Genomic DNA, 27,881 nt, shown 5'->3' with positions numbered 1-27,881 from the left:
AGCAGGCCAGGCAGCATCAGTGGGGGGGGGGGGGGGGGGGGAGAAAAAGTACGGTCAACATTTTGGGCCAAAACCCTGTGTCGACTGTACTCTTCTCCATAGATGCTGCCTGGCCTGCTGAGTTCCTCCAGCATTTTGTGTGTGTCGCTTGGATTAAAAGCATCTGCAGATTTTCTCTTGGTTATGGGTTTACACTATTCCGTTTTCTTGTAGCGAAAACAGGCGTCAAGGTCATCCCAGAGATTTCCATATCCTGTTTCTGCCGCGTCGAAGCCTTCTTTGTGAGCAGCGACTTAAGGAGCAGGGGATTCTGATCAGCATCACCCACATCGAGGAATATAGTCTGGATTTGATTCCATTTGATAGCGACCTGCTGTCCATGGAAGCTGAAAGTGCATTTAGGGTAACTACTCATTTCCATTCAAAACAAACATATTTTCCACACGTATCCTGAAAGCTTTAAGCTGTATTAGCTGTGTTCATATTTGTGGTGACTTTAAAAAAAAAGTTGAAATCTTCAGCATACATACAATACAGCAGATGAGGGAAATCTGGAGTAATACACACAATGTGCTGGAGATGCTCAGCAGGTCAGGCAGCATCTATGGATGGGAATAAACAGTCAATGTTTGGGGCCGAGACCCTTCATCAGGACTGGGAAGGAAGGGGGACAAGGTCAGAATAGGAAGGTGGGGGCAGGGGAGGAAGAAGTACAAGGTGGTAGGTGATTGGTGAAATCAGGGTGAGTGAGCCGAAGAGCTGGGAAGTTGATTGGTGAAAGAGGTACAGGGCTGGAGAAGGGGGAATCCGATAGGAGAGGACAGAAAACCAGGGAGGAAAGGAAAGGGAGAGGAGCACCAGAGGGAGGTGATGGGCAGTGAGAGGGGGAAAAGGGAACGGTGAAGGAGAGGAGGGCGGGCAGTTACTGGAAGTTTGAGAAATTGATGTTCGGGGTTCTCCATCAGCAGGGAGTTTGATGCTGAAGGCTGTCTAAGTGTAAAAGTAAGCGGGTAATGTCAGCAGTGTAAATCATGAATGGGGTTTGCCCCTAAGCTTTGACAATACTTTCTCAGCTTGAGTTTACTTTGTACTCTGGTGGCACTTAGACACTGAAGTTCTTTGAAAGGTCCCACGTTCTTTCCAAAACTTCTGATCAGTGCAGTTTGATTTTTGACCTTTTCCTGACACCGTACTGTATTAGCAGTCTCTGAGATGCTCTCGCCACCCCATCTGGCACCAACAATTCACTTCGACCACATTTCTTACCCGTTCTGTTGTTTGGTCAGAATGGGGAAGAAGTGTGACCACGCCTGCACGCTTTTAAGCACTGAGTTACTGTCACATACTGGCTGATTAAATATTTGCATTAACAAGCAAGTGTACCCATTGAAGTGGCCGCTAAGTGTATATTTATAGAGCTAGTAGACCATATTTGAATGTTAATATTCCATTAGAAATGGAACAGTGATGCATTTGGTTAAAATTTGCTTTAAAAAAAACTCTTTGGCATGAAAAATAGTTCTAGTAAAGTATTCAAGGAATCTTGATGTCTGCAGATCTGCTACCATCATGGCTCATTAAGGTTGCTATATTGGGGTGGGGTGCGGTAATGGGGATAAGCTCCCACGATCTATTAAATGCTCCCAATGGTGTGCATCTCAAGTGGCCTCTGACAACCAAATCCAGCTCCTGGCCTTCACATGTGGCTTAGCTGCTAAGCCTGGCGGAGCTGTTTCTACTGACAGGAAGGGCCAAAAGTGGATTACTGGCACCTTAACACCAGTCGCTTCAGGCAGATGGGGCTTGTCAGCCACGTTTGGTAGCTTATCTAGCAGAAGGAAAACTCTGATCTTAAACCTCTGGTGGCTATACCACTCATGGGGAAAACTTCTGGAGTAAACCCCCCAAGGAAAAATCCGGAGCTGGGGTCCCTAAGGCAGTCCTACGTTGAGTTTAATGCTGACTGGCAACTCCTGTGACGCTGCCGGTGCCAAACCATATCAGTCTCTGCCATTCCTTTGTGTTCATCAGATGCGTGGAGAGGGGGAGCTTGCTACACGGGCAGTAGCTTGCTTTCTGTATCATGCTGCCCAGACTTGTGTACTGGCTGGTGTATCGACGGGCGGCCTGGCGCCAACAACATAGACAGCTGGCGCTCAAAATCCACGGTCAATCCTGGCCAATAGAGGGCCTCGATGTTGCCGCCGTGACCAATCATTTTCAGAGGAGAAGGAATCTTGGAGTGAGAGGATTGTAATTGCAGAAGAAGTGAAAAGCTGTAATTATTCCTGTACATTTAGTAACAAGCCATTATTTTAAAATATTGGTTTTATAAAAGCTTGTAACAGCACTGCAGATGATGACCTTGGTGTCCTATGTTAGAGGAAATTTCTACTCCACTGTCAAATAGGAAGGGAAAATTATTTACAATTAATCTTGTGAAAACTAAGTGACCCTGGGGCAGGGAGTGGGAAAGAAGGAAACCTCTGGTAAATGTCTGGTCACAACTGAACAGCTGAAAATGGAGCCTTGAGTACACTTCTCCAGCAGGATGATAATAGCAGGGCATTTGAGGATGACTTGTTCAACTCAGTCAAAGGCTGCAGATGGGTCGTTTGCACACACTTACAACATCACATTGTCTTGGATCTGTTTCATGAATATATATGCATTTTTAATAAGTAATTGTGCATCTAATGCAAGTGGGGGCCAACTTTACCCTTGTACAAGTTTAAACAGGTTTTGAACTTTTCTCAGGAAGCCAGGTGGCTTGGGTTTTCCTTCACAAATAATTAACACGCTGCGCTGTGCATTTGCAAATAGGAATGCTACCTTGAGAATGATCAGACTGTCTTATTCCATGCGGCCAAAGGATTGATGACTCTTCAAGCTTTGTACGGAACTATTCCACAAATATTTGGGAAAGGTGAATGTGCGCGGGTAAGTTCACTCTTCTGCCACCTTGCTTGTGAGTTTTGTCTTTGATGTCAGTGAGATTTCAGGGCGCTTTTTATGAACAAAACAGAAGTGATAAATCCCATTTGATTGAAGCATTCATATTTTTGACCATGGAACTTGCCAATTTTTCTTTGGGTGGACAGCATTTTGTTTGTATTATGAGCTTGTAAAGCAGTGTATTTTTTTTTAAATAAGAATTCCATTCTTGGCCGCTAAGCAAAGACAACCTGGTTCTTGTTCTGGGAAGTACTGAAGGTGAATTTTGTTTGCACAGGTCTCAGTAGGTAAGCTGCAGGCTTGGAGCATCAAATCAGGCCTTTCAACCCTTTGTACTGAGGCTGGCAATCTGCACAATTGTGGCTGATCATTTACCTCAGCACCTCATGTCCAAAAGTGTATCAGTTCATCTACAACATAGTCATACTTCACTGCAAAGATTTGTCTTGTTCATTTCATTTTCTAGACTTTCCCAAATGCAAAAACTTGTAAATAAAGCTCCAACAAAGTTCAATGTAAATGCATATTCTACATGAATTTCAAGGTCACTTATGTATTTTCCTGCAGCCATTCAGAATCAGACTTTAATCGCCAAGTACCTGTACACATACAAGGAATTTACTTCCAGCAGATGTTGTCTCTCTGCTCATAACAGATGATAAATATAAATGAAAATATAGATTATACATACAGGTAGTGCAATCCAAGTAATAGTTAGCTGACAGTTAACTGTTCAGCAAAGTGACCGCAGTAGGGAAAAAACTTCTCCAGTGCCTATTAGTCTTAGTCTGGAGGGATCTGAAGCGCCTACCAGACGGAAGCAGTTCAAACAGTCTGTGCGCAGGATGGAAGGAGTCCTTTATGATGTTCCCTACCCTCTTCTTCAACCTGGAAGAGTACAGGTCCACAATAGAGTGCAGGGAGGCTCCAATGATGAACTCGGCAGTCCTCACTGTGCGCTGTAGTCTGGTTCTATCCTGCTTGGTGGCGGCTCCAAACCACACAGTGATGGAGGTGCACAGGACAGACTCAATGACTGCAGTGTAGAACGGCACAGTAGAACAGAAAAATATGATAGAATCGAAAGTGATAGTTTCTCAGAGGCATTGCCACCTGACGGGGCACTGTGGCAAGTGTATTATCCTGAGATTTATTTTCCCCCTCCTCACCCCATTGTCCTTCTGAGCTTAAGCTTCCTATTTATCCCTGAACTGTTTCTGTCAGTTGGTGCCTTATCTAACTTTCTGGCTGGAAAGCAAGGGTGAGACCGGTCGAAGGAGGCTGCAGAGGATTTGAAGCCACATCAACATCAAGGTTACTCCAGGAGTTGGGACTGCGAGGGAAGACACACCGACAAGCAGTCAAAGACCTCTCCAGAGCTGCTGAAAATGGTAGTCAGTGGCTCTGGATGAAGAGAAAGGATTCCATCTGTGCCCCCAAGTGAGTGAAAGGCATCTAGGGGGTGAGCCCAGGACGCCAGGATTCACTGCTGAACCCTCTGGAGGTGTCGTGGGCCTATCAGCGAAACACTGAGGAAAGAGGGCGCCCACTTGATAACCCAGAAGATGCCACCACTCACTTGGCTACCCCGCAGAGTCTAGGCAGCATGTCCCTGGAGTGCAAATAAGGGATATTAACATCTAGTCCTACATAACATACCTGTGGTCCTCCCAAGAAGTGAATCTGAAATTTAAAAAAAAATCCTCTGGTTGATAATCTTAACCCTGACTATTATCTCCACAGCTTGTGGCAAATATGATGCTAAGAATGAAACGCGAATTTGCTGGAAGTACAAACCAGATTTTGCCTGTATTTGATAAACTTCTGCTGCTCGATCGTAACGTGGATCTGTTAACACCTCTAGCGACACAGCTGACGTATGAAGGACTGATTGATGAAATATATGGAATTCAAAACAGTAAGTTCTGAAATTTCATATTTGCTAATGCAAACTACATGCTGCAAAAAGTTGCAACTGCTATGTACCCCGTAACTGGGTGTCTTACCAGCAAAGATAGAAGTATCCGTTGGAGTCTGGTGATACTATTTTCAAAACAGTGTTTATTAGTAAAATATACAAATCAATATCAACAATACTACTATACAGATAATACACGTTAGAAATACTAAACCTAAAAGTGTGGGTATAATAATAATCAACAATAAACAAGCTCCATCGTTGTCTAGGGGATAATGAATTATCATGGGAAAGTCTAAAGTTCAGTTCATGTAGGCTGAGGTAGTTGTTGGTTCTTTTGTTGTAACCGTTGGAGGGAGAAAGAGAGAGAGAGACGGCGAGCAAACAGTGACAGCTACAGTCATTCAAACCTTCCTTTACTTTCTTGATCCGTCGATGTGTTGTTGTGGCCATTCAGGTATGACCCCTCTGTCCTTTAGCTAGACCATTCTCCTATGGTGGACTCATCACCTAGGCAAGGGTGGGCACACACACAAGCCCCCACCGGCCTCACTATAAACGCTGTGAGTTAAAATTGACCGATCCTTCGCTCGGTCTCCGATGCCCCACACTTTTCTTGTGGGTTCCAATGCTCAAGCAGTGCTCACTAGTGTGTCTCTTGGTGCGTCTGAGGGGAGTGTCCCCAGACCTCACTTTTATCCCTACTCACAGGGTCTCAGGTGTCAATCAGTTTTGAATGGCTTAGCCCATCAAACCAGCCCACTCCGGCTGTCCACTGAGGAATTTTAATGAACAGAATAGTACCAAGTAAACAGCCCTCTCCGGAGCCGTGAGTCTTACAGGAGTCATAATATGGTGGAACAACAAGTCTCTTCCTCCCGGTGTTATCTCTCCCTTGTCTGAAGCAAATGTTCCTGTCCCAGTATGTTTTTGTTCCATCTCTTTCTCTCTTATTAGCAGCCTGGCAACAGTAACGGTTTATAATTCTCCCAGGGGAGGGGGACATGGGCAATCTTGCACATCAGAGCTGTTCATCCTTCATAACACAACTAAGATGCAAAGTATTCGAATTTTGTGGCTCACTGGATTTCTGGAGTGAAGTGGAGCGGTAGAATTATGTCACTGTGTATTTAATCCAATCTTCAATTAGGCTGATTTGCCCAGCATGAAAACAATTCAGCGAGACTTTGGAATTTTAGAAGTCTGCATGCTACTCTTCATTTCCTGGCTCCTATCTTAATGTTCCTGTGATGTTACAAGTGCTGACATGTACTAACAGATTGGGGATGCCTCCCGCGCTCAACTCTCGTTTGCTCTGAGTTAGCTCATCTCGCCCAGGGTGTAAAGTGTTGCCGTGACTCTTGGTGCCCTGAATCAGGGAGGGAAATAAGTCATGTTTCTATTCCTGACGGTGGTAATTGTTCGGAAATTTTCCCGAGTGATGTTTGGGCTAGTCTGAACTGCACTGCTTGCTCCAGTAAACGAAATACTTGCTGACATGCATTCCTTAGGAAACTGTGCTAATGCCTGAGGAACATTATTATAACATGAAGATCACAACATGCATCAGTTGTTCTTTTTTTAAAATTCCCCTTCAATTCCCACCTCGTGAGAATGTTTCTGACCTTGTGCTTGGCTAGGAATAGTTTCAATTCAAATTGTTTTGAGGAAAAAAGGCTGAATATTTTTGGACAGTAGGGACTTTGGGTGATCCAGAAGAGTTGATTCATTAATTATCTTGCAAGCACTTTAATTGTGTGCTTCAGATTTCTCATCCCATAGCCATTGTCCATATTTGCAGTTTGTTCTTACGCTTACTGACTCCATTGAATATGACTTGCGTTCAATTATGTGAGATTAAATCCAAGTGTTAACTACCACAGAGCTCGGATGAGATTTTCCAGTAATTTAGCATTGTTAGCTATGTTAGTTTGTTTTATTAATTACTTGTAATTTTTATCCAGTTCAAAGAACCAGAATGTAACATTCTTTCCTAAAACTGTCAAAACAAAATGTGCAAGAAATGCTACTTATTTTGACCTATCAAATGTTGAAAGGCCTTGATAGAGTGGATGTGGAGAGGGTGTTTCCTTTGGTGGGGGTGTCTAGGACCAGAGGGCACAGATAGAGTGGATGTGGAGAGGATGTTTCCTTTGGCGGGGGTGTCTAAGACCAGAGGGCACAGCCTGAGGATGGAGGGGCATCCTTTTGGAACGGAGATGGGAGGAAATTCCTTGGCCAAAGTGTGACTCTGTGGAATTCGATGCCGCAGGAGGCTGTGGAGGCCAAGTCATCGTGCATATTTAAGGCAAAGGTTGATGGAGTCTTGATTAATCAGGGCATGAAGGGATACAGAGGGAAGGCAGGAGAGTGGGGCCGAGAGGGAAATGGATCAGCCATGATGGAACAGACACAATGGGCCAAATGGCCTAATTCTGCTCCTGTATCTTGCTCTTATTGTCTTATTTTGATTGAATTGTGCTTAAATCCCCATGAATGCATTTGTTTGTAAAGTTAGTTGGTACACAATCTTTGTTTTATTTCCAAAGCAGCAATAAGGTTTCTTTGAAATGTTGCCGTTGGCTCTATCCATTTGAGAGAGAGAACGGACCAAACCGGTTTAACGTTCAATGTGGAGACAGGCTTCACTCGGTGTTTCCATCTGTGTTGGCCTGTTTGCTGCACCAGTCCTTTCTACCAAGAGAGTTGTGACTCGCAGTAAAGTGGAATTTCTTCAACCTTCTACTGCTATTCAAAGGTCTAATTTAATGTCAGAAATGTATATAATATACATCCCGAACTCCTCCATGAAAACAGAGGAGCGCCCCAGTGAATGAACAACAGTTAAACGTGAGAACCCCAAAGTACCCCCCCCCAGCTCCCCTCCCACGCATAAGCGGCAGCAAGCAACACTCCCCACCCCACCCCCTCCGACAAAAAAAAGCATCGGCGCCCACCACCGAGCACTCCAGCATGAGCAAAGCAACAGCAAAGGCACAGTCTTGCAGTTACCCCAAAGACTTCACATTTCACCCGGCATTCAACATACCACAGGCTCTCCCTCCCTAATAAGGGAGAAGGAGGTGTCTCCGCTTTTCCCAGCAAGCAGGGAGACATAATGAACAACTCACTGGTTTACAATGTTAAAACTGATATGTCGCTTTTTCCGAGCTCTGTTCTCAAAGATCCCAGGTCTTTTGGGCACGCAGCAGTAGATTTTCCGACTCCTCTGATGACACACGGGTCTCCTGCAGTGACACTGACCCTCGATCTGCCCGTCTCCAGAGCCCTGAGATCTTGTGCCTCCAAATCCGAGCCGGATTCTCAGACCATACTCTTGGCGTGCCAGGCCTGAAACCCCGAGAGCGGGTCCCATTCCTGCAAAGAACCAAAGTCGGCGTGTAACTGCAGGTCAGGGTCTTCAAAAGAACCCTGAAAGGGAAAAATAAAGATATTAAAGATGGAAATAGAGCCGTTTCCGAAGATGCAAGCAAAGGAGTCGCCGTTTAGCGCCATCTTAACTTTGCTCCGCCTCCCAAAAGTTTACTCAATATTCAATCTTAACAATATTCTCGAGAATTTCTAAACATTTCATGTTTATGGTTGAAACAAAATTCACATTTGTAACAAAAATACTCATGGGAAATTAACACTTTAATCTCCCTAATTGAATTCGTTAACTTTTGATTTCAAAATTAAGAGTGTGCATATAATATTTTTTGAGTATTGTAATAGAGCCTTTCTAATTTGAACAAGATATTAGAGATATGGATGAAAGTAATGATTCCTTAACTAATCAGAGCTGAAATTCTTTGCAGTATTTTGTTAAAATGATTATTTGAACGTATCCAGTCTTTAGTAACGCAAGAAGAAACCCAATTAGTAAGTGCCACTTTGATCAGATATGAGATTTTCTAGAAATAGCCCATTGCCATGTGATGTGGAAGTAAGTCTGAGTTTGTTTTCAATTATAATCGCTTCTGATGTTGGTTGCCTTGTATATCAGAAGAAGGTATTGGCAATTCAGATTGGTTATTAGACGCTGAGAGATCTGGCACGTTCCCAATTTTTGACACCCTTCAAGAAGCATCCTACCCAGGTGCACCACAGCTTAACATGGCAATTCCTCTGACGTGGACTTCACAGAAACCAGCCTCCCCTCCAAGGAAACACGAGGAAATCTGCAGATGCATCGACTCCTGTCTACATTTCTCACTACCTTGGTACATCCTAGACACACTCTGTCCTTCCTCCACTATCAGGCATAAGACCATAAGATATAGGAGCGGAAGTAGGCCATTCAGCCCATCGAGTCTGCTCCACCATTCAATCATGGGCTGATCCAATTCTTCCAGTCATCCCCACTCCCCTGCTTTCACCCCATGCCTTTAGATGCCCTGGCTAATCTAGAACATATCTATCTCTGCTTTAAGTATAAGACCAGAAGATAGAAAAAGTCTGAAAGCACGAAGTGCAAGGCCAGCTTCTGTGCTGCTGTAATACGACTATTGAAAGGCCCCCAGTACAAGATGGATGCCTGCTTATCTTAACATTCTAACTTATGACCTTGCATTGTCAACCTACATTCTTCTTCCCCTGAACTGTAACATTATTCTGTACTCTGTTATTGTTTTCCTTTGTAGTATCTCAATTCACAGTTTGAATTAATCCCTAGAAATGGTACGCAAGATGATTTTTTTTTTCTTCCTCAGTACGTGTGACAATAAATCAATTTACCAATTTTAATTCTCTTCCACTTAATAAAACTTCCCTTAATTTTCCATTTAAATTATTAAAAATTTAAGCAGCTGGGTTAGTGTAACATTTTTTCAGTCCTGTGTCTAAATGTCAGTGATTTAAAATGCTTATTTTAGATACAACTGTCAGCCTCTGTGATGCTACTTTTTAAAATTTCAGAATGCACAAAAATACAATCAGGTTAAATTGTGTTTTTCTGTTATCTTCTAAGACTGGTAAAACTTTAAATGATGGTATGTACTTAGATAAATTAATTGAATATCTTATTTCCTTCCTTTTCACTTATCACTTCACACAAAGTAATTGAAAGCACAAAAAAATTATTGAGAAATATGCTTGATGGGATTTGCAGCTTAAATTTGTATTTTTCTTGTTTTTTTTCCAGCATTTGTAAAACTACCTCCTGAGAAATTTACAGCAAGAAAGCAAAATGAAAGTGTTCAAGATCTTCCTACTGAACCTAAAAAACTACTGTTAAATTCTGCAGAGGAGTTGTATGCAGAAATTAGAGATAAAAATTTCAATGCAGTTGGCTCAGTCCTTAGTAAAAAGGCAAAGATCATCTCTGCTGCATTTGAGGTAATGCATCTTGTATTACCCGATATTTACAGCTCCTTAGTCGTACAGGTTGAGTACCCTTTATCCGACATGCATGGGGCCAGAAGTGTTTCAAATCTCAAATTTTAGAATATAAAATGAGATAGTTTGACATGGCTATCATTTCTGACTCTGAATTTCTCTGTTACGGTTAAGCAGTCTTGGTCTTACACTTCATCGTACGTATACTGATGCAGTTCAGAGTGTTTGATTTTCATCAGCAATGAGCTTGGTGAACTAATCAATGAGATTTTATAAAGCAGTACACACAAAATGCTGGCGGAACTCAGCAGGTCAGACGGGGTCTATAGAAATGAGTAAACAGTCGACGTTTCAGGCGGACACTTTTTCAGGCCTGCAAAGGAAGGGGGAAGATGCCAGAATAAACAGGTGGGGGGAGGGGAAGGAGGCTAGCGAGAAGCTGATGGGTGAAGTCGGGGAGGTGGGAAAGGTAAAGGGCTGGAGAGGAAGGGATCTGATGGGAGAGGAGAGCGGACCTGAGGAGGAAGGGAAGGAGGAGAGGACCTAGGGAGATGTGATGGGCAGTTGAGAAGAGGCCATCTTAGCACAAGAGGAGGCCTTGGACTGGCGTGTCAAAATAGGAATGGGATTTGGAACTTAAAACATTTGGCCACTGGTAAATTCTGCTTTCGGTAGATGGAGCAGAGGCGCTCAATGAAGCGGTCCCAACCTGTGACGGGTCTCACCAGTGTAAAGGAGGCAGCACCGGGAGCACTGGACACAATAGACAGCCCCAGCAGATTCGCAGGTGAAGTGTTGCCTCACCTGCAAGGTCCGTTTGGGGATGGAGGTGTGTGGGCAGGTGTAGCACTTGGGCCTCTTGCAGGGATAAGAGCCTGCAGGGAGAATAGTGGGGAGGGTCGAATGGATAGGGGAATCACAGATGGAGTGATCCCTGTGGAGAGAGTGGGGGGTGGGGATAAAAAATATATGGTGGTAGGATCCACTTGGAGATGTTGGAAGTTGTGGAGAATTGTGCATTGGACGTGAAGGCTCCTGGGGTGGTAAGTAAGGACAAGAGGGACTCTATCACTGTTAAATGTGGCAGAAAGATGGGGTGAGTGTAGGATGTTCGGGAAATAGAGGAGATCGGGGTAAGGGCTGCATCAATAGTGGAGGAATGGAAACACCATTCTTTAAAGAAGATCATCTTTGATGTCCTGGAAAGGAAAGTTATGTCTTGGGAATAGATGCAGTGGAGATGAAGGAACTGAAAAAAGGGAGTAGTATTTTTTTACAGGAGTCTGGGTGGGAAGACGTATAGTCAAGGTAACCATGGGAATCAGTAGGTTTCCTCTGCTGCTTGGTGATCAAAAGGTGCATTATTACCACAAATCTTTAAACATTTAATGTTGTGCCTTTTCTTATATTTCTGCAATCAGCTTATTAAATATTCACAATTACCTTCAATTTTCAGTTCAATGTGATAGATCTTTGCTTTTTTTATGATCAGCATACCTTTAAGCGGCAGATGTTCACTCTGACACTGAATCCACTCTTTCAGTACACGATCGAGATCTTCATTTTATGCAGAGTTTTTCTATTTTTGTAACTTTTCAATACGTGATGTTACTTCTCAGAACTGTGTGGTGTGCAGAGACCTGTGCATCATCTGGGAACCTTCACAGAGCCTTGTGGTCATGTACGATGTCATGTCAGTACTCAAAATACTCTGGGATTTCAGAGGCTTTTGGAGTTTCGGATGAGGAGCACTCAACCTGTGCTAATTATTCCTGATACATGTACTGGCTAAAGTCTACTGGTCGTCTGAAAGAAAAATTCCTAACAGTAGCTTCTGTGGACACTACTTGTGCTGTATTTTCCAGTAATTTAACTATAATTCCAATTGTAGTTACAAAGAATTTTGTTCAAGTTGTGAAGGGAGAGATTTTATTTCCTTGTGTGCGACGGAAGAGATAATATAAAGATGAGCTTTATTTGTCACCTGCACATGGAAACATACCCTGAAATACAACAAACAAGAAAAAGTCTGGAGATGCTGGACACCCAAAGCAACACGCACACAATGCTGGAAGAACTCAGCAGGCCAGGCAGCAAAAATGGAAGAGAGTCGTACAATGTTTGTGTCAATGAGCAGCACACTCCTCGAATGTGCTGGGGGCAGCCTTCAAGTGTCGCCACACTTCTGGCACTAACACGGCATGTCCACAACGTACTAACCCTAATCTGTACGTCTTTGAAATGTGGGAGGAAACCCACATGGTCATAAGGACTGCGTATAGACTCCTTACTGACAGTGACAGGAAGTGAACCCTTACAAACAAGCTGGATGAACTCAGCAGGTCGGGCAGCATCCGTTGAAACGAGCAGTCAACGTTTCGGGCCGAGACCCTTCGTCAGGACTGAAGGAGGAGGGGGCAGGGGCCCTATAAAGAAGGTGGGGGGAGGGTGGAAAACCAACCAGAGGAAAGATCAAGGGGTGGGGGAGGGGAGCAGGGAGGGGATAGGCAGGAGAGGTGAAGAAGGAATCTAAGGGGAAAGCACTATGGGTAGTAGAAGAAGGCAGAGTCATGAGAAGTGATAGGCAGCTAGAAGAGGAGATAGAGTGAAGGTGGGATGGAGCAAGGGAGAGGGAATTACCGGAAGTTGGAGAATTCGATGTTCATACCAAGGGGCTGGAGACTACCCAGACGGTATATGAGGTGTTGTTCCTCCAACCTGAGTTTGGCCTCATCATGGCAGTAGATGAAGCCATGTATGGACATATTCGAATGGGAATGTGAAGCAGAGTTGAACCCTAATACCTGCTGCTATAAAGTGTTGTGCGAACCACTGTGCTGCCTACTTGACTACATATCTTGTAGTTGAAACATACTTTTCCATAATTTCTATCAGCTTTCAAATGGTCTCATTTGCCAATAAATAGGAGATATATTAAGTATCACTTACATATTTTCCACTGTGCACCATTATAACATGATGGTGGTATCAGGAAGTGAAGAAACATTATATTTCTAACATTGGGAGTTTGGCATCCACAATGCTGAAGGTTCATTAGCACCTCTCGTGTTCGGACATGCCTGGCAGCTGCAGTATTCTAACAGGAAAACACCCTGCTGCATGTGTATTACTTGAAGTGAAGAACCTTTGTCTTCATTTTGTCTTCCTTCTACACTCCTTCACTCCTTACTGCTCAGTTGTAGTAAAGTTATGCTTGATATGTTTTGTTAAATATGTCAAGGTGCTCATACAACAAGGAATCTTAGTTTAGAAATTGATCTTTTTTTAAGCCCCTGCCATTAACCAAGGAGTCAGTGGTTCCCCAAGATGGAAACTCCTGGTTTAGATAAATGTCTTTCAAATTGACTCAATTAATTCATTGAAAACACTAGAAATTTGCCAAATTAGGATATAATTAATACAAAATGTATAAATTTGCGTTACCTATCCCTTCATTGGAAACTACAGCCGTTGAGTGCTAAAGTTAAGGTGATGTTTGACAAAAGCCTTCAATCCTGGAACAGGACCTCTTGGTGGGATGTAATTCCATTCTGGAATTCTGTGGTACTATTTTCTGGCCACATGAATTTCACTTCTGTGCATGTTGTTGAAAGAGGGGTGGGGGTGGGGAGCCCTTGTTGGGGTTCCTACAGACAGGTCCTGTATGCTGCTTGTCAAGACTGAATGTAGGTTTATTGTGAATGACATTTTAGTGTGAGGAGAATTATAAGATCATGGTCTCTTTTGGGGGAGGGCTTTGCTATTGCATGCATGGTGGGAGTTGATGCTTTTGCTGGGTCAAGTGCGTGGGAGGGGGCTTTGGGGTTTTAATGTTTTCTGTCCTTCACTTTTGTTTGTGGATGTCTGCAAAGAGCAAGGAATTCAGGTTATATACTGTATACGTTATTAAATTATATGTTCTTGAATATTTAAAGTAGTTTTATTTGAAAGAGTTGATTTAAACTTGCTATTATAACAAAAACTGCTTCTTGCAGGGAAGGCATAACGCAAAGACAGTGGGTGAAATCAAACAGTTTGTCTCGCAGCTTCCACACATGCAGGCGGCAAGAACCTCTCTCGCTAATCACACATCTATTGCTGAACTCATCAAAGACATTACAGGTAAACTTTTTACAAACGAGATGATGTACTTCTCCCAGCCCCAGTCTGAATAGAGTAAGTTTTAGAGCTGAATCATGCAGATTAGAGGAACAGTATTCATTAGTTGTATTTAGTAATCTAGCAATCAGAACTATTGATCTGGGCTCCAATCCTACCAGGAAATTTTCAGTGCTAGAATTTGTGGATTATACACTCAGTGGCCACTTTTAAGTGGAACCCAGCTGGGTTGTCTGCTGCTGTGGACTTCAAGGTTTGACATATTGTGCATTTAGAGATGCTCTTCTGCACGTCTCTGTTGTAATGTGTGGTTATTTGAGTTGTCTCTCTGTCACATTAAACCAATCTGGCCATTCTCTTCTGACCTCTCTCATTAACAAGGTGTGCTTTCACCCACAGAACTGCCGTTCACTGGAAGTTTTTTGTTATTCTTACCATTTTCTGTAAACCATAGAGATTATTGCATGTGGAAATCGTAGTTCAGCAGTTTCTGAAATACTCAAACCACCCCATCTGGCACCGACACCCATTCCACAGTCAAAGTCACTTGAATCACATTATTTTCCCATTCTGATGTTTGGTCTGAACAATTGAATCTCTTGACCATGCCTGCATGCTTTTATGCATTGAGTAGCTAATTAGATAAATGCACTACCGTACAGGTAGACAAATGTACCTAATAATAAAGTGGCTGCTGAATGTATCAGCAGTAACGGTCATGAAATTAAAGTGGGGGTGCAAGTTATAAGAAGCTATCTAATTGACAGTTGTTTTGATTCTAATGCCTGTGTGACTCCACACCCACAGTGGTGTACAAGTGGCCTCCATTTTTCAAACGTTCGCTTTACGACAGCTTGCTGTTGTGAAAGACCTACATTAGTACCTGATTTCGCTAACCAGAGGATTTTTGCTTTTACGAGAAAAAAGACGCCCACTTTATACGTGTGTTTATCCCAAGAAAGAATACCGTGACCGTGAAGCCTTGTGCGGGCAGTTGTGTGCGCGTGCGTGTATGTGCCGATTTTTTTTCTCCAAATCGATTTCAGCTCGCTGTCTGCCTGATTTTGATAAGTGAAACTACACCATACATAAAATATTTCTACTTTTTATAGGCTGTATATTTATCATATCATTCCTGCTTTTATTATATATTTGTGTTATTTTAGGTTTGATGTGTTATTTGGTTTGATTTGGTAGGTTATTTTTTGGGTTTGGGAACGCTCAAATATTTTTCCCATTTAAATTAATGGTAATTGCTTCTTCACTTGATGATATTTTGGCTTACAAACGGTTTCTTAGGAACGCTCTACCTTCGGATAGCGGGGGAAACCTGTATTTGGCTCTTTGAAATGCTCTGTCAAAACTATTAGTACTCCCTGAGGGCGTGGTGATTCAGCACTTTGTTTCCTTGCCACTGAGGGCAATTACTGATGACCAGTAAATGCAGCCGTAATGGCAACAAATACATCCCGTGAATGATTTTGATTTTTAAGTCCTGATCAAGTTATCAAAATTTTAAATTGGTCTTACTGAAAAGAAAACCTCTTTATTGTCTGTTTTTCTTTTAGCATCTGATGCCTTTTTTGATAATCTGACAGTGGAACAAGAGTTCATGTCTGGGATTGACACGGACAAGGTAGTAACAGTATGTCCTTTATAAATACTGTAACTTCATTAAAGTAACTGTGTAACCTGGTTAATAAAAATTGTCAAACACTCAAAACGGGCAGTAACCTTGAGCTGAAACATCTGTGAGTTTCTGTTCCCACAGATGCCACCTGCTCTGCTGTGCTATGTTCATTTTCTGTTTCAGATTCCCAACATTTACAGTTTTTTTTAAGTATGAAGAGTTTAAAATGAATAATGTTCTGGAATACTGATAGCTGATTGTCCAAAGGGCATTCTGAGTTGCACACAGTGATGGGCCAAGTGTTGACCTCCCCAAACAATCCTCCCAGATGACACAACACTTCCCCTGCGATTCCATTGGGCTTGTCCACTGTATCCGGTGCTCCAGATGCGGCCTCCTCCACATTAGTGCGACCCGATGTAAATTGGGGGACCGCCTTGTTAAGAGCCTGAACATCTGCAGAAAGTATTTTCTTGTGACCAATCATTTCCAGTCCTAACCCCATTCCCATTCTGACATGTCTGTCTACGGCCGCCTCCTTTGCCTTGATGAGGCGACTCCCGGGTTTGAGGAGCAACATCTCAATTTCTGTTGCGGTAGCCTCCAACCTGATGGCACGAACTTCGAGTTCTCCAACTTCTGGTAATTTTCCCCCTCACCTCTTCTTTCCCCCCCCCCTTCCCTCGTCATTTCCCCACTCTGACCTCTTGCCTCTTCGTACGTGCCCCTCCTTCTTCCCTTTCTCCCATAATCCCCTCTCCTCTATCAGATTCATCTTTGTCCAACCCTTTGCTTTTTTTCCACTTGCCACTTCCCAGCTTCTTCATTTCTCTTCCCCCCCCCCCCCCCCCCCCGTTACACACCTGGTTTCACCCATCACCTTTGACGTTGCCCTCCTCTCCCCACCATCCAATTCTGGCCTCTTTCCCCCTTCCTTTCCAGTCCCGAAGAAGGGTCTCGGCCTGAGATGTCAACTGTTTATTTATCTCCATAGATGCTGCCTGACCTGAGTTCCTCGTGCATTTTGAGTGTGTTGGTTTGTATCATTTGGACTGTGACTGCAGGATAACTTGTGGCTCTTCAGTTGTGAAATGAATTTTAAGCTGGTATCTAATAGTGACTTTGTTTAAATGGAGCGTCCTGGAGTTCAAATTGCAACCTCTACCTGCAGGTTAACAACTATATCGAAGAAGCAATTGCACAAAAGGAAAAGTTGACAAGGGTTCTTCGACTTGTCTGTATGCAGGCTGTATGCAACAACGGCTTGAAGCCAAAGGTACTAGACCACTACAAGAGAGAAATTCTGCAGGTTAGACAAATTAATACACTTCTTTCTACAAACTATTAGCAGCTCATTTGAAAAAACATACAGGATAACGTTCAGAAAAACATGCACAATAACTTAAATGAATCGCTGTTTCCTTTTAAGGCACGTTAAGACTTGTGTTGAATTAATTTTTTAGGGTTGGAAGTTCAGGTTGTCAAAATGTAGGTTTAGCTGTATCTTGAACTGCCATACTTGGGATATAAATGGTACAGTATAAGCATAAGAAATGGGAGCATATTTAGGCCATTTGGCCCATCGAGTCCGCTGGCTGATCCAAATTCCCTCTCGGCCCCAGTCTCCTGCCTTTTTCCCTGTATCCCTTCATGCTCTGACTAATCAAGAACCTATCAACCTCTGCCTTAAGTATATCTAATGACTTGGCCTCCACAGCTGCCGGATTCACCACTATCTTTAAGTTACTAAATTTGATGAGTTTAACTTTTACACCAGGCTACAGCATAAATTAACCCATGCATTTTAATTTGGAAAGACTCTCCCAATCTTCAAGCATGTCCTAGCATTTCCTTTGCCTTACTGTTGACATTGATCCAGGGGCCAACTCTGAAGACTTAATGATATCTGATGAACCTTAAGAGATATTGACATGGTGACGCTAAAATGTAGAAGCAAGAGTGTAAACTTGAAGTGGGACTGCTTTTCTAAGCCACATTGGTCCTTTTCTAGTGCAGAGTACAAGTACATCATTTTTGTGTAGCAAGCAGATTTCAGCTGAACCATTTTTTTCACAAATTTTATCATTTAATTGCTTCAGTTTCCCCTTAACGCCCTTTTTGTGCCAATATTTAGAGCTGATCGTGAGCTTACATGAAAGACTGTGTGGTGATTGTTACTGGGATCAATTGAGATCTGTAATACCAACCCTTGCCATACCTGTACTTCCTCCTGATTGACGACAAGGTGCTTTCTCTCCTTTGCACAAACTCTTGCATGCCAACATTGAGGGAGACTTGCAGCACAGGAGGCAACAAGGAATAGTGCACTGGTTTTTCAGAAACCTTTCCCAGCACCCTTCTGGATTTCAAGTTTCAATTTGAGAATGACATCCGTCATTTATGGTGCTGGTTCAGCCCTGGTTTATGGCCTGTGTCTGTGTATCAGAGGGAGGTGTATAACATGAAAACAGGTCACTTTGGCTCATCGTTTCCAAGCTGTCTAGGCAGTCGAGCCAAGCTAGTACCATTGGCCTGCATTTGCCCCATATCCTTCCAGACCTCTTCTGTCGATGAGCCTGTCAAAATGTCTTGCACATTTTAATTCTGCCCATCAGTACAGCTTCCTCTGTCAGCTTGTTTCATTTACTACCACACTCGGTGTAGGGAGAAGAAGTTCCTCTTGTGTCCTTTCCACTCTCAGCTTAACTGCATGTCCCATACTCTTAGACTTTCCTGTACTAAGGGGAAAAGGTCAGTGACCATCTTCCTTATCAACCCCCTTATGATTTTGTGTAACTCCATAAGTTCACCTCCCTGCCTCCTGTACTCTGGAGGTGGAGGGGTTAGAGGAATGTCCCAGTCTTTCCTTAATTCAAGCCTGTCAGTCCTGTTAAAAGATCTCTGGAATCATTTCTGCACACTAATTGCATCCTTCCTATAGCTGGGCAACCAGAACTGTTGCTCCCAACAGCTCCCAAGTGTGGCCGCACCAACAACAGTTGTGCTGTGATTTCCCAGCTCCTGTGTTCTATCCCTCTAGGCTGTGTAATGATCTTGTGTTTACAAGCTGAACACAAAATCTCCTTAAGCAAACGTTTCATGGCCATCCTGAAGAAAATGTTTTCAGGTGGGCTAACAAATTGAAATTTTGCTCCAATTTTCCTTTCAATAATGTGTGGAAGACTGGTTTGCCTTTTAAGATGGTAGTGGATACTTCTTTTGGTTGGTATTGTACTTTGAAGTAATTTTTGGTAATGGAGCAAACGGTGAGCCAGAACACATTTGTGGCACAAATCTTTGCAGGGGACTCTGCTGACTATTTAAATGTCAGAGTTGCATTTAAATAACTGACATGTTAAGATCTAAACTTGTATTTTAAGGAGCTTGTACAAGACAGGATTAAAACAAGAGTTTATTATTCATAATATATTTCAGACTTATGGTTATGAACACATTTTAACTCTGAATAATCTGGAGAAGGCTGGATTATTAAGACCTCAAACAAGCACAAGAAATAATTATCCAACAATAAGGAAAACTCTGCGGCTTTGGATGGATGATATCAATGAACAGGTTAGTTGCTTCACAGATCTTCATTGGCGATGTCATTTTAATAGGTTTGAAACCATGAATGTTGACATTTTTGTGGAAATACTTCCAGAATAAAAATAACTTCATTTTAACTTAATGTAAAAATGTTACAGATTTTTTAATTTTCACATTCTAAAATGGTTTTGGTGAGTCCTTCCAGGTCTCAAAGTCAGGTGGTTGATTCCATCCAGTTAAAAGTTGCCTAACACATCCCTGAAGATCTGGGAAACAGACACACACTTTCAACTGAGGCTTGATACCCACCAGCAGAAAATCCTTTAGGAATGCAGTCATTGCAACAATGAAAGGATGGTGTTCTTCACCAAGAACATGTCTCTCAAATCTGCCTGCTTGGCATCCCAGCTGAAGCATTTGCTGGTTACTTGCTGTGGTGTTAGTAAAGAGATCTGTATAACCCCGCATTCATTTGAAGATGCAGAATGCATAGATTTTCAATAAAACATTTCCAGCAGTAGATCACAGATGGAAGAGGTGAATTATAACATTGCTTTCTATTTTTCACCCTCTCTTGCACTCTACACTAGATGTCATTTGCTTGTTCACCAATTAGACTTGCTAAAATGTAAATGGAGGTTGTTGGTATTTGCCTGGAGGTGACGGGTATAACAGTCACATTTAATGCTGGTCACGCTTGAGGTAGATATAGAAACAATGGCCTTAATCTAGAGCATATGGCAAGGTTTAAGAGATGGGTATCTGGGGGTGGGGGGGGATGTGCAAGCTTTTGACTATAATTGATGGTCTATGATTTTACTTTGATGTCTTCAGTCGTATGTCTTGGGTGTGAGGTAGCTGAAGGCCGGTTAAGGAGAATGGTTCCGGGCTAGGCGGCCAAAATGTACTGCGGTGTTAGGGCCTGAGTCCGAGACAGAGGCACTACCTGGTGCTTGGACAACTTAAACACCGGCACAGGTAGTCTGGAAGTCCAAGTGTCAGGAACAGGGGCAAAAGTCGGACTGATTTTGCTCACCCTTTATTCCTTTCTCCGTGGCACCGAGGCTGTGAACTGATCTGACTGCTCAGCGTGATGTGCTAGGTTTTCTAAAATTGACTCCTTCCACCTTAGGCCACGAACTTATCAATTACCCTTCGTATTTTCAAAACTGATTTTGATCGCTTCAATAAGTAATTAAAAGATTTTAATTTTTCCCTGATTACAGAATCCCAATGATATCTCTTACGTATATAGTGGTTACGCTCCTCTGAGTGTTCGATTAACACAGGTGCTGGCCCGGCCGGGCTGGCGTAGCATCGAGGAAGTGTTAAAAATGCTGCCAGGACCTCATTTTGAAGAGCGACAACAATTGCCCTCTGGATTACATAAAAAACGTAAGTAAGCATTTGAGAAGGGCTTCTTCGTTGTAGGACTAGATTAACAAAATGGTGGTTAACCATCTTGTGGGGATGTTTTTGCTTTTCAGCTACACCGCGCAGTACCATAGGGTTAGCAGACTGCTTTGCCGTGCCAGTGACCTGGGTTCAATTCCTGCTGCTGTCTGTAAGCAGTTTGTACATAGACACACACACCCTGCCCGCCCAGGTTTCCTCCAAGTGCTCCAGTTTCATTGCTCAGATGGCTGTAGTTAGGCAGCGTGCGCTCATTGGGCTGGAAGGGCCTGTTACCAAACTGTATCTCAAAATAAAATGGCATTAATTGTAAAGAAAAACCAGGCCATTTAGCAGTTTCATTTCTTGCACTACAATTCACTAAGTTTAAAAAAAATTTATACAACTTATTTCAAAAGGAAAAGAGATCTCCTTGCAACAAAGTCATTCATTTGTTTTTGTGTAGAAAGCGGTCTTGTAGAACAGCAGAGTAATTTCTCGTGCTTCCTTTTCACTTCCTGTGTCAAATGTTGTTATAGGAACCAAACACATTCGTTGCAGCAGTATTCGCCGTCGTCTTAAAGTATGGAACAAATGGAAGAAATTCACTAACGCATTTTGCCACGTGCCACTTATTCCCATTGGAAATTATGCTATGCTGCTTCAAATATATTTCTGGATGGTGGGAAGAGATGTTGAAAATTATCTGAAATTGCAGAAGTAGACAAAAGCTGTTTTGTAAGTTTAGAATTTAAAATCGGTCTTTTTTTCCTCTCTTGCTCTGCAGGTCAGCAGGGGGAGAACAGAGTCACTCTGGTGTTCTTTCTTGGAGGTGTGACGTATGCTGAAATTGCCGCACTTAGATTCTTGTCCCAGATGGAAGAAGGAGGGACAGAATACGTGATCGCCACCACGAAGCTGATAAATGGAACCACCTGGATTAAATCTATGATGGACAAATTGAAGGCATCTCTATTCTGAAAGGACAATGCCATGGACAATTTTAATCCAGATAAACTTGTTTGATCCTGATGGAATGGTGATTGATCCCAGTTACATTTGGGAACGTGATTTATTTCAACCGAGAGGACAGAACTGAGTCAGTCATGCAGCAGATTTCTTATACTCTGCATTGCTTCTTGTGAGTGCTTAAGCTAGTTTGATGTGGGATTTTGTGTTGACTGCAATATACCATAAGGAGCTGGCTCTTGGAAAATGGTATAAAAATTGCCATTAACCTACTTCTTGGTATAGGTTCATGCTGCCAATAGAAACTTGAAGCACTCATGATCATGTGATTCACGGTATCATATTGGACATGTACATACATTCATGATCTGTTTCTGTAACTCTTCAGCCTGGATAACATGTTGTATTTTATCATTGTAAGGAATTTTGCATAATATCCTATATGCAGTATGTTAAATAGCTGTTTGTTTTGTGTTTTGTCCATTCTTGCATATAAATCTCAGCAACGTCACAAAACTACTTTCTTATGCTGTTGCGCCGAATACTTGGTAACTGAAGTGCTGTTTGCACAGGTGTGGGGGAAATGTGCATAGTTCCCACATATCCCCAATATGAATTTGCGACAGTGTTTTCTTGTAAAAAGCTTTAAAGTTTTCATTTTATTCTGGTTGAGATTTAACCTTGCCCCCTTTTGTGCTTCCTCCAAGCAAGAGTTCAGAAGCTTCCTATCCCCGTAGTTAAACACCTTAAGTATTTAAAAATACATACTACAGAGGCATCTTGGGCCAGTTACATGCTGTTCACAGCGCCGATCCAGATAATCCGTTTCCTGTGTTAGATCCATATCCCTCCAAGTCCCATTAATTTTGTCACCCAGATCATGAATATAATGTGAAAATAACCCTGCAGAGTACCACTAGTCACCGGTAGCCAATCAGAAACGGCCCCCTTTATTCCTATTCTTTGCCTTCTGCTGATCAGCCGATCCCTTATCCATGCTAGTGTCTTTCCTGTGATACCATGGGCTCTTTCAAATCCGAGTTCAAGAGCGTGTTTTAGGACATGAGAAGGTAACACTGGAACTGCAGCAAATGCACCCAGTAGTTGCAATGTGTACCATCTACTGCCTGGATTACCCTGCCCTCGACCAGCAAGCAGGACCAGAACAGTAAGCACAGTGGAACACAACCTTCCATGTTTCCTGATTTGAAAATGTCACCAATCCTTCATAACTGGGTCCAAATCTGCCCATCCAGCTCTCCGGAAGTTCCTTTGGCAGAAGGCCTACAGCCATTGAAGAAGACAGCTACTCCAGGGCAAATGGTGGTGGGCAACAGCTCCTGGCCTTGCCAGCACTGTCTAGGCCCTAGGATAGTAATAAATGTTTTTTAATCGTTACTGCGGTGGAAGTTAATAAGCTCAGTTACCCACTCCCACTTAGGACACATTCACATACTGTACATGCAGCATTATCAATAAAGCTCAGTAGAATTTCCTGCATGCTAGCATCCTGGTGTCCCTCAATAGTGAACACAACCATTACTGTCTTAGGTTGCTCTTTTTGCCATGTTTTAAATTTTAATATTTGTAAATCTCCAGGCTAAGCCTGTAACTCTGATCTCTGCTCCCTGGGTATCTCACATTTCAAAACTTTGTGCCCTTCCCGAAAATGGTATCCAGTCTGGAATGATGCATTATCAATCGACCATCCTTAATTACCCAGGAGAATCCCATCTCTGGCATTTCAATTAAAATTAGCAGTCCAGCTCTTTTCATTTTAACTAACCATATTTATTAACAATCTTGCAATGTCATGGTTGGATTTTAATATTTAATATCTTAACTTGCTCCATTACAGTAAGAAACAGTTATAAGTTAATCCAAGCTAACCAGGCCACAATCATGAAGGGTTATGTCAATTATCACCTATTCTTAAAAACATAGTGCTTAATAAGAGATGATTTACCAACAACAGAATTAAAACTGACAATCTTGCAATGTTCAAAGTAGAACTTATCAGAGATTATACAACCCTGAGATTCTTTTTCTGCAGGCATACTTAGCAAATCTATAGAACAGTATCTGTAAACATCAGGAACAGTGAACTGTGCAAATGCTGATGTAAATACATAGCAATAAATAACGAGCATGAAATAATGACATCAGAGTCCTTAAATGAGTGTTCCAGAGCCTGCTGGTTGAGGGTAGTAACTGTTCTTGAACCTGGTGGTGCGAGTCCTGAAGCACTTGTACCTTCTACCTGATGGCAGCAACGAGAAAAGAGCACGGCCTGGGTGGTGAGGATCTCTGATGATGGATGCTGCTTTTCTATGGCAACATTTTATGTAGGTGTGCTCAATGGTAGGGAGGATTTTGCCTGTGATGTACTGGGCCAAATCCGCTACCTTCTGTAGGATTTTCCACTCAAAGGGATTAGTGTTCTCATACCAGGTTGTAATGCTGCCAGCCAGCACACTTTCCACCACACATCCATAGAAGTTTGCCAAGGTTTTCAATGACGTGCTGAACCACTGCAGACTCCTGAGGAAGTAGAGGCACTGTCGTGCTTTCTTCACAATAATACTTATGTGATGGGTCCAGGGCAGGTCCTCTGAGATGGTGACCCCCAGGAATTTAAAGTTACTGACCCTCTCCACCTCTGATCCGCTGATGAGTACTCGATTCATGGACCTTTGGTTCCTGTTTCCTGAAGTCTACAAGCAGTTTGAGAGGCGGTTGTTAATATATCATGCAGCCAAGTTTTCATTCTCCCTCCTGTATGATGATTCATCACCACCTTTGATACAGCCCACAACAGTGGTGTCATCAGCAAAATTGTATACGGTGTTGGGGCTGTACTTAGCCACACAGTCACAGGTGTAAAGTCAGTAGAGCAGGTGGCTAAGCACACATCCCTGTGGTGCTCCTGTGCTGATGGAGATTGTGGAGGAGGTGTTTTTACATTTTTGCTAATCCGAACTGATAAGTGAGGAAATCAGGATCCAATTGCACAAAACACTTCACCACTGTGGATGTAGGTACAACTGGGCGATAGTCATTTAGACAGGTTACCACGCTCTTCTTGGGCACTGGTATGATTGAAGCAGGTGGGTACCACACACTGCCGGAACATGAGGTTGCAGATACCTGCGAATACACCAGCCAGTTGGTCAGCACAGGTCTTCAGTACTCGGTCAGATATTCCCTCCACAACCAGATGCTTTCCCTGCATTCACTCTCTTGAGGGCAGGCCGCACATCATCTTCAGATACTGAGACCAGAGGTTCATCGGGAGACGCGGGCGCACGTGATGGTTCTTCCCTGTTCTGGTGATCAAAGCGAACATAGAAGGCATTGAGCTCATCTGAAAGTGAAGCTCAGCTGTCCCCTATCTTATTAGATTTAGCTTTGTAGGAGGTTATGCCATTCAAACCCTACCACAGCTGCCAAGCATCCGTCACTGATTCCAGTCTAGTCCAGAATCTCCACTTTGCCTGAGAGATGTTCTGGTTTGTCAGTAATAAGAACAATAATCTTTTGTGGTATGGTTTACCTTTTCATAGAATTTCTTGGATAACTTGTACTATTTCTTCAAACAATAAACTAATATGCAACACCATTTAAAATTCATGCTTAGTATCTTTGCTGATGCCTTATGTAAGTCCCTGATTATCTTGTCCCCTGCTTTAAAATTGTTGTTTAACACTACAACACTAAAGATGGCTACATTTGGGGATGTTATTGTACCACAAAGTACGTAATTGAGACCATGAGATGATTAGGAATGCTATTTGGAAGGAAATTGGAGGCAAAGGGAGAGTGAGAGCTGGATCTGGCAGATAAAGTCAAAGAAAAGCTCAGGAGGTTCTTTAGTTACCTCAGGAGTAAAAGGTTGCTAAGGAGAGAGTAGGTGCTCCTTTGAGATCAGCAGGGCTGCCTATGCCTTGAGCCACGGGAGATGGGTAGGATTTTTCATGAATATTTCTCCTGCGTTTACTGAGGAGAAAATCACGTTTGCTCAAAAAGATAAGGAAGCTAGTGGAGAGGACATTCATGTTAGCGAGGAGGAGCTGTATACAGTCTTACAGTACACTAATAAATCCTCAGGGCTTCCTTGCACTTTGTGGGAAGCTTGAGAGATTGTTGAGGAGATCCTTGCCACTCACAACTGGCGAAGTTCACAAAGACTGAGAGGTGGCTAATATCGTTATGTTTTTTTTAAAAAGGACACAGGTACAAGGCAGGGAATTGCAGGCTGGTCAGCTGACTTTAGTAGTGGGGAATTTACTGCAGGGAATTCTGAGGGATCTACCAGTATCTGAAAGGCAAGGTCTGATTATAAGAAGTCTGCATGGTCTTATGTATGTTTAAGTTATTTTTTGAAGAGTTAACTAAAAACAAGGATAGGGTGTTGTCTATTTGGACTTCCAGCTAGTCCTTTGACAAAGTCTCACGTGATAGGCCGCGTGCTCCAACATTCAAAACTGACAGGCATGGATAAGGAGGGTAGTAACAGTCATTTCCTCAGGATAGAGGAGACCAATGCTAAATTTAAGGTGAGAGGGGAAAGATTTTAAAGACCCGAGGGGCAATTTTTTCACACACAGAGTGGCAAGTATATGGAATGAGCTGCCAGAAGAAGGTTTTGAAGCAGGTAGAGTGGTTTCATTTGAGAAGCACCTGGATAGGTACAGGGAGGGATGGGGCTTGTAGGATATGGGTCAAACACAGAATTATCTAGGTTGGCACTGTGGTTAGCATACACCCATTGGCCCAAGATGCCTCTATACATGCTGTATTGCTCTATGTCCTTAGATACTTGTATCAAAAATTACCATAGTTACATCTTGTAATAGTTGCATTTAAATGTACAATGTACTGTAAAATATCCTTAAAAAATCCACAGGGATGATTATGAAACTAAATCTAAATGACCGACTTCTGGAAATCAGAAAGACAAACAAAAGCTTGGACAGAGAGGGATTGTCTTGGAAGAGATAAACTTCTGGGAAGAGAATTTGGAGCTTGGGGGAAAAATTAATTTCCAGTGGTGGGGGGGATTAAGGCTTGAGATGTACAGGAGGAGTGCAGAGAGCTGACAGCCTAGGGAGATTTGACACAAAGACACTGTATCAATTTGGATATGGGCAACGAAGTTTTGGTTGGGTGTACACTTAGTAGGGGTAAGATGGACTGCAGTCCCAAGGATCTCTGCAATAATGGAGTCTTAAAATAATTGAGTTGAGTGAAGGTTTTAACAGCATATGAGTTGAGATTGTTGTTGTTAATGTTGCATTGTTGGTGATGGGAAGGATAAGTAATCAGAAGGGAATAATCATAATGGATCTAAATCAAGGAAAGAGAGAGAACTACAAGCTAGATGGCTCTCTCATAATGGCTGGAGAAAATGCTGGGATCCATTATTGAGACAATTTAAGCACTGGTCTAGATAGACTGAATAGCCCGAGAGTTGGGACTGGAGGTGAGGGTCAAGCTGATTTCACTCGCTCTCCCACGATTTTCAATCCTGCTCATCTCTGTGAGTTTTGTGCCATTTTTGCCTCACTGACATGATGAACTGAGATCGAGGCCTGGGCTGCTCCAGCTTCTCCAGGGAGCAGACCTAAGGACTCAGTCTGGTTCAGAATGCTGTTGTTGTTGTGTGTGTGTGTGTTCTTTTTCCCTCTTTCTCACACAGTGGTTTTTTTAACTGGGTTCTTTGGGTTTCTTGCTTTGTGGCTGCCTGTAAGCAAACAGATCTCAAGGTTGTATAATTTATACATTCTTTGTACTTCGAATACTTGAGAAAATGGTGACACAAGAGAGGTTGCACGAGTTGGAAATTCAGAGCAACACATTCAAAATGCTGGAGGTTCTCGGCGTGAAATGAACAGTCAAAGTGTGTGGCTGAGACCCTTTGTCAGGACTGGAAAGATAAAGGGCAGATGCCAGAACAAAAGGGGCATGAGCTGCTGGGTGAGAAGTGAATCCAGGTGAGAAAGGAAGTGGGAATGG

At 42.7% G+C, this 27,881-nt stretch overlaps 1 protein-coding gene across 1 annotated transcript in view; it reads left to right on the top strand.

Moving 5' to 3' along the window:
* The window catches only part of vps33a (VPS33A core subunit of CORVET and HOPS complexes), a 32,680-nt gene extending 10,349 nt beyond the window's left edge, over positions 1–22,331 (top strand). The window contains exons 4-13 of the mRNA XM_059988212.1: positions 214–403; positions 2,824–2,940; positions 4,699–4,873; positions 10,017–10,210; positions 14,206–14,332; positions 15,898–15,965; positions 17,131–17,268; positions 19,395–19,532; positions 20,732–20,900; positions 21,685–22,331. Coding sequence (XP_059844195.1) covers positions 214–403; positions 2,824–2,940; positions 4,699–4,873; positions 10,017–10,210; positions 14,206–14,332; positions 15,898–15,965; positions 17,131–17,268; positions 19,395–19,532; positions 20,732–20,900; positions 21,685–21,878 — 1,510 coding nt within the window. The 3' untranslated portion in view covers positions 21,879–22,331. The remainder of the gene's footprint in view (positions 1–213; positions 404–2,823; positions 2,941–4,698; positions 4,874–10,016; positions 10,211–14,205; positions 14,333–15,897; positions 15,966–17,130; positions 17,269–19,394; positions 19,533–20,731; positions 20,901–21,684) is intronic.
* Positions 22,332–27,881: the final 5,550 nt, after the last annotated feature.

The sequence above is a fragment of the Hypanus sabinus genome, chromosome 13 (genome assembly GCF_030144855.1).
Source record: "Hypanus sabinus isolate sHypSab1 chromosome 13, sHypSab1.hap1, whole genome shotgun sequence".
Lineage (NCBI taxonomy): Eukaryota > Metazoa > Chordata > Chondrichthyes > Myliobatiformes > Dasyatidae > Hypanus > Hypanus sabinus.
Note: the sequence above shows the minus strand (reverse complement) of the source record. Positions and strands in the feature narration are given on the sequence as shown.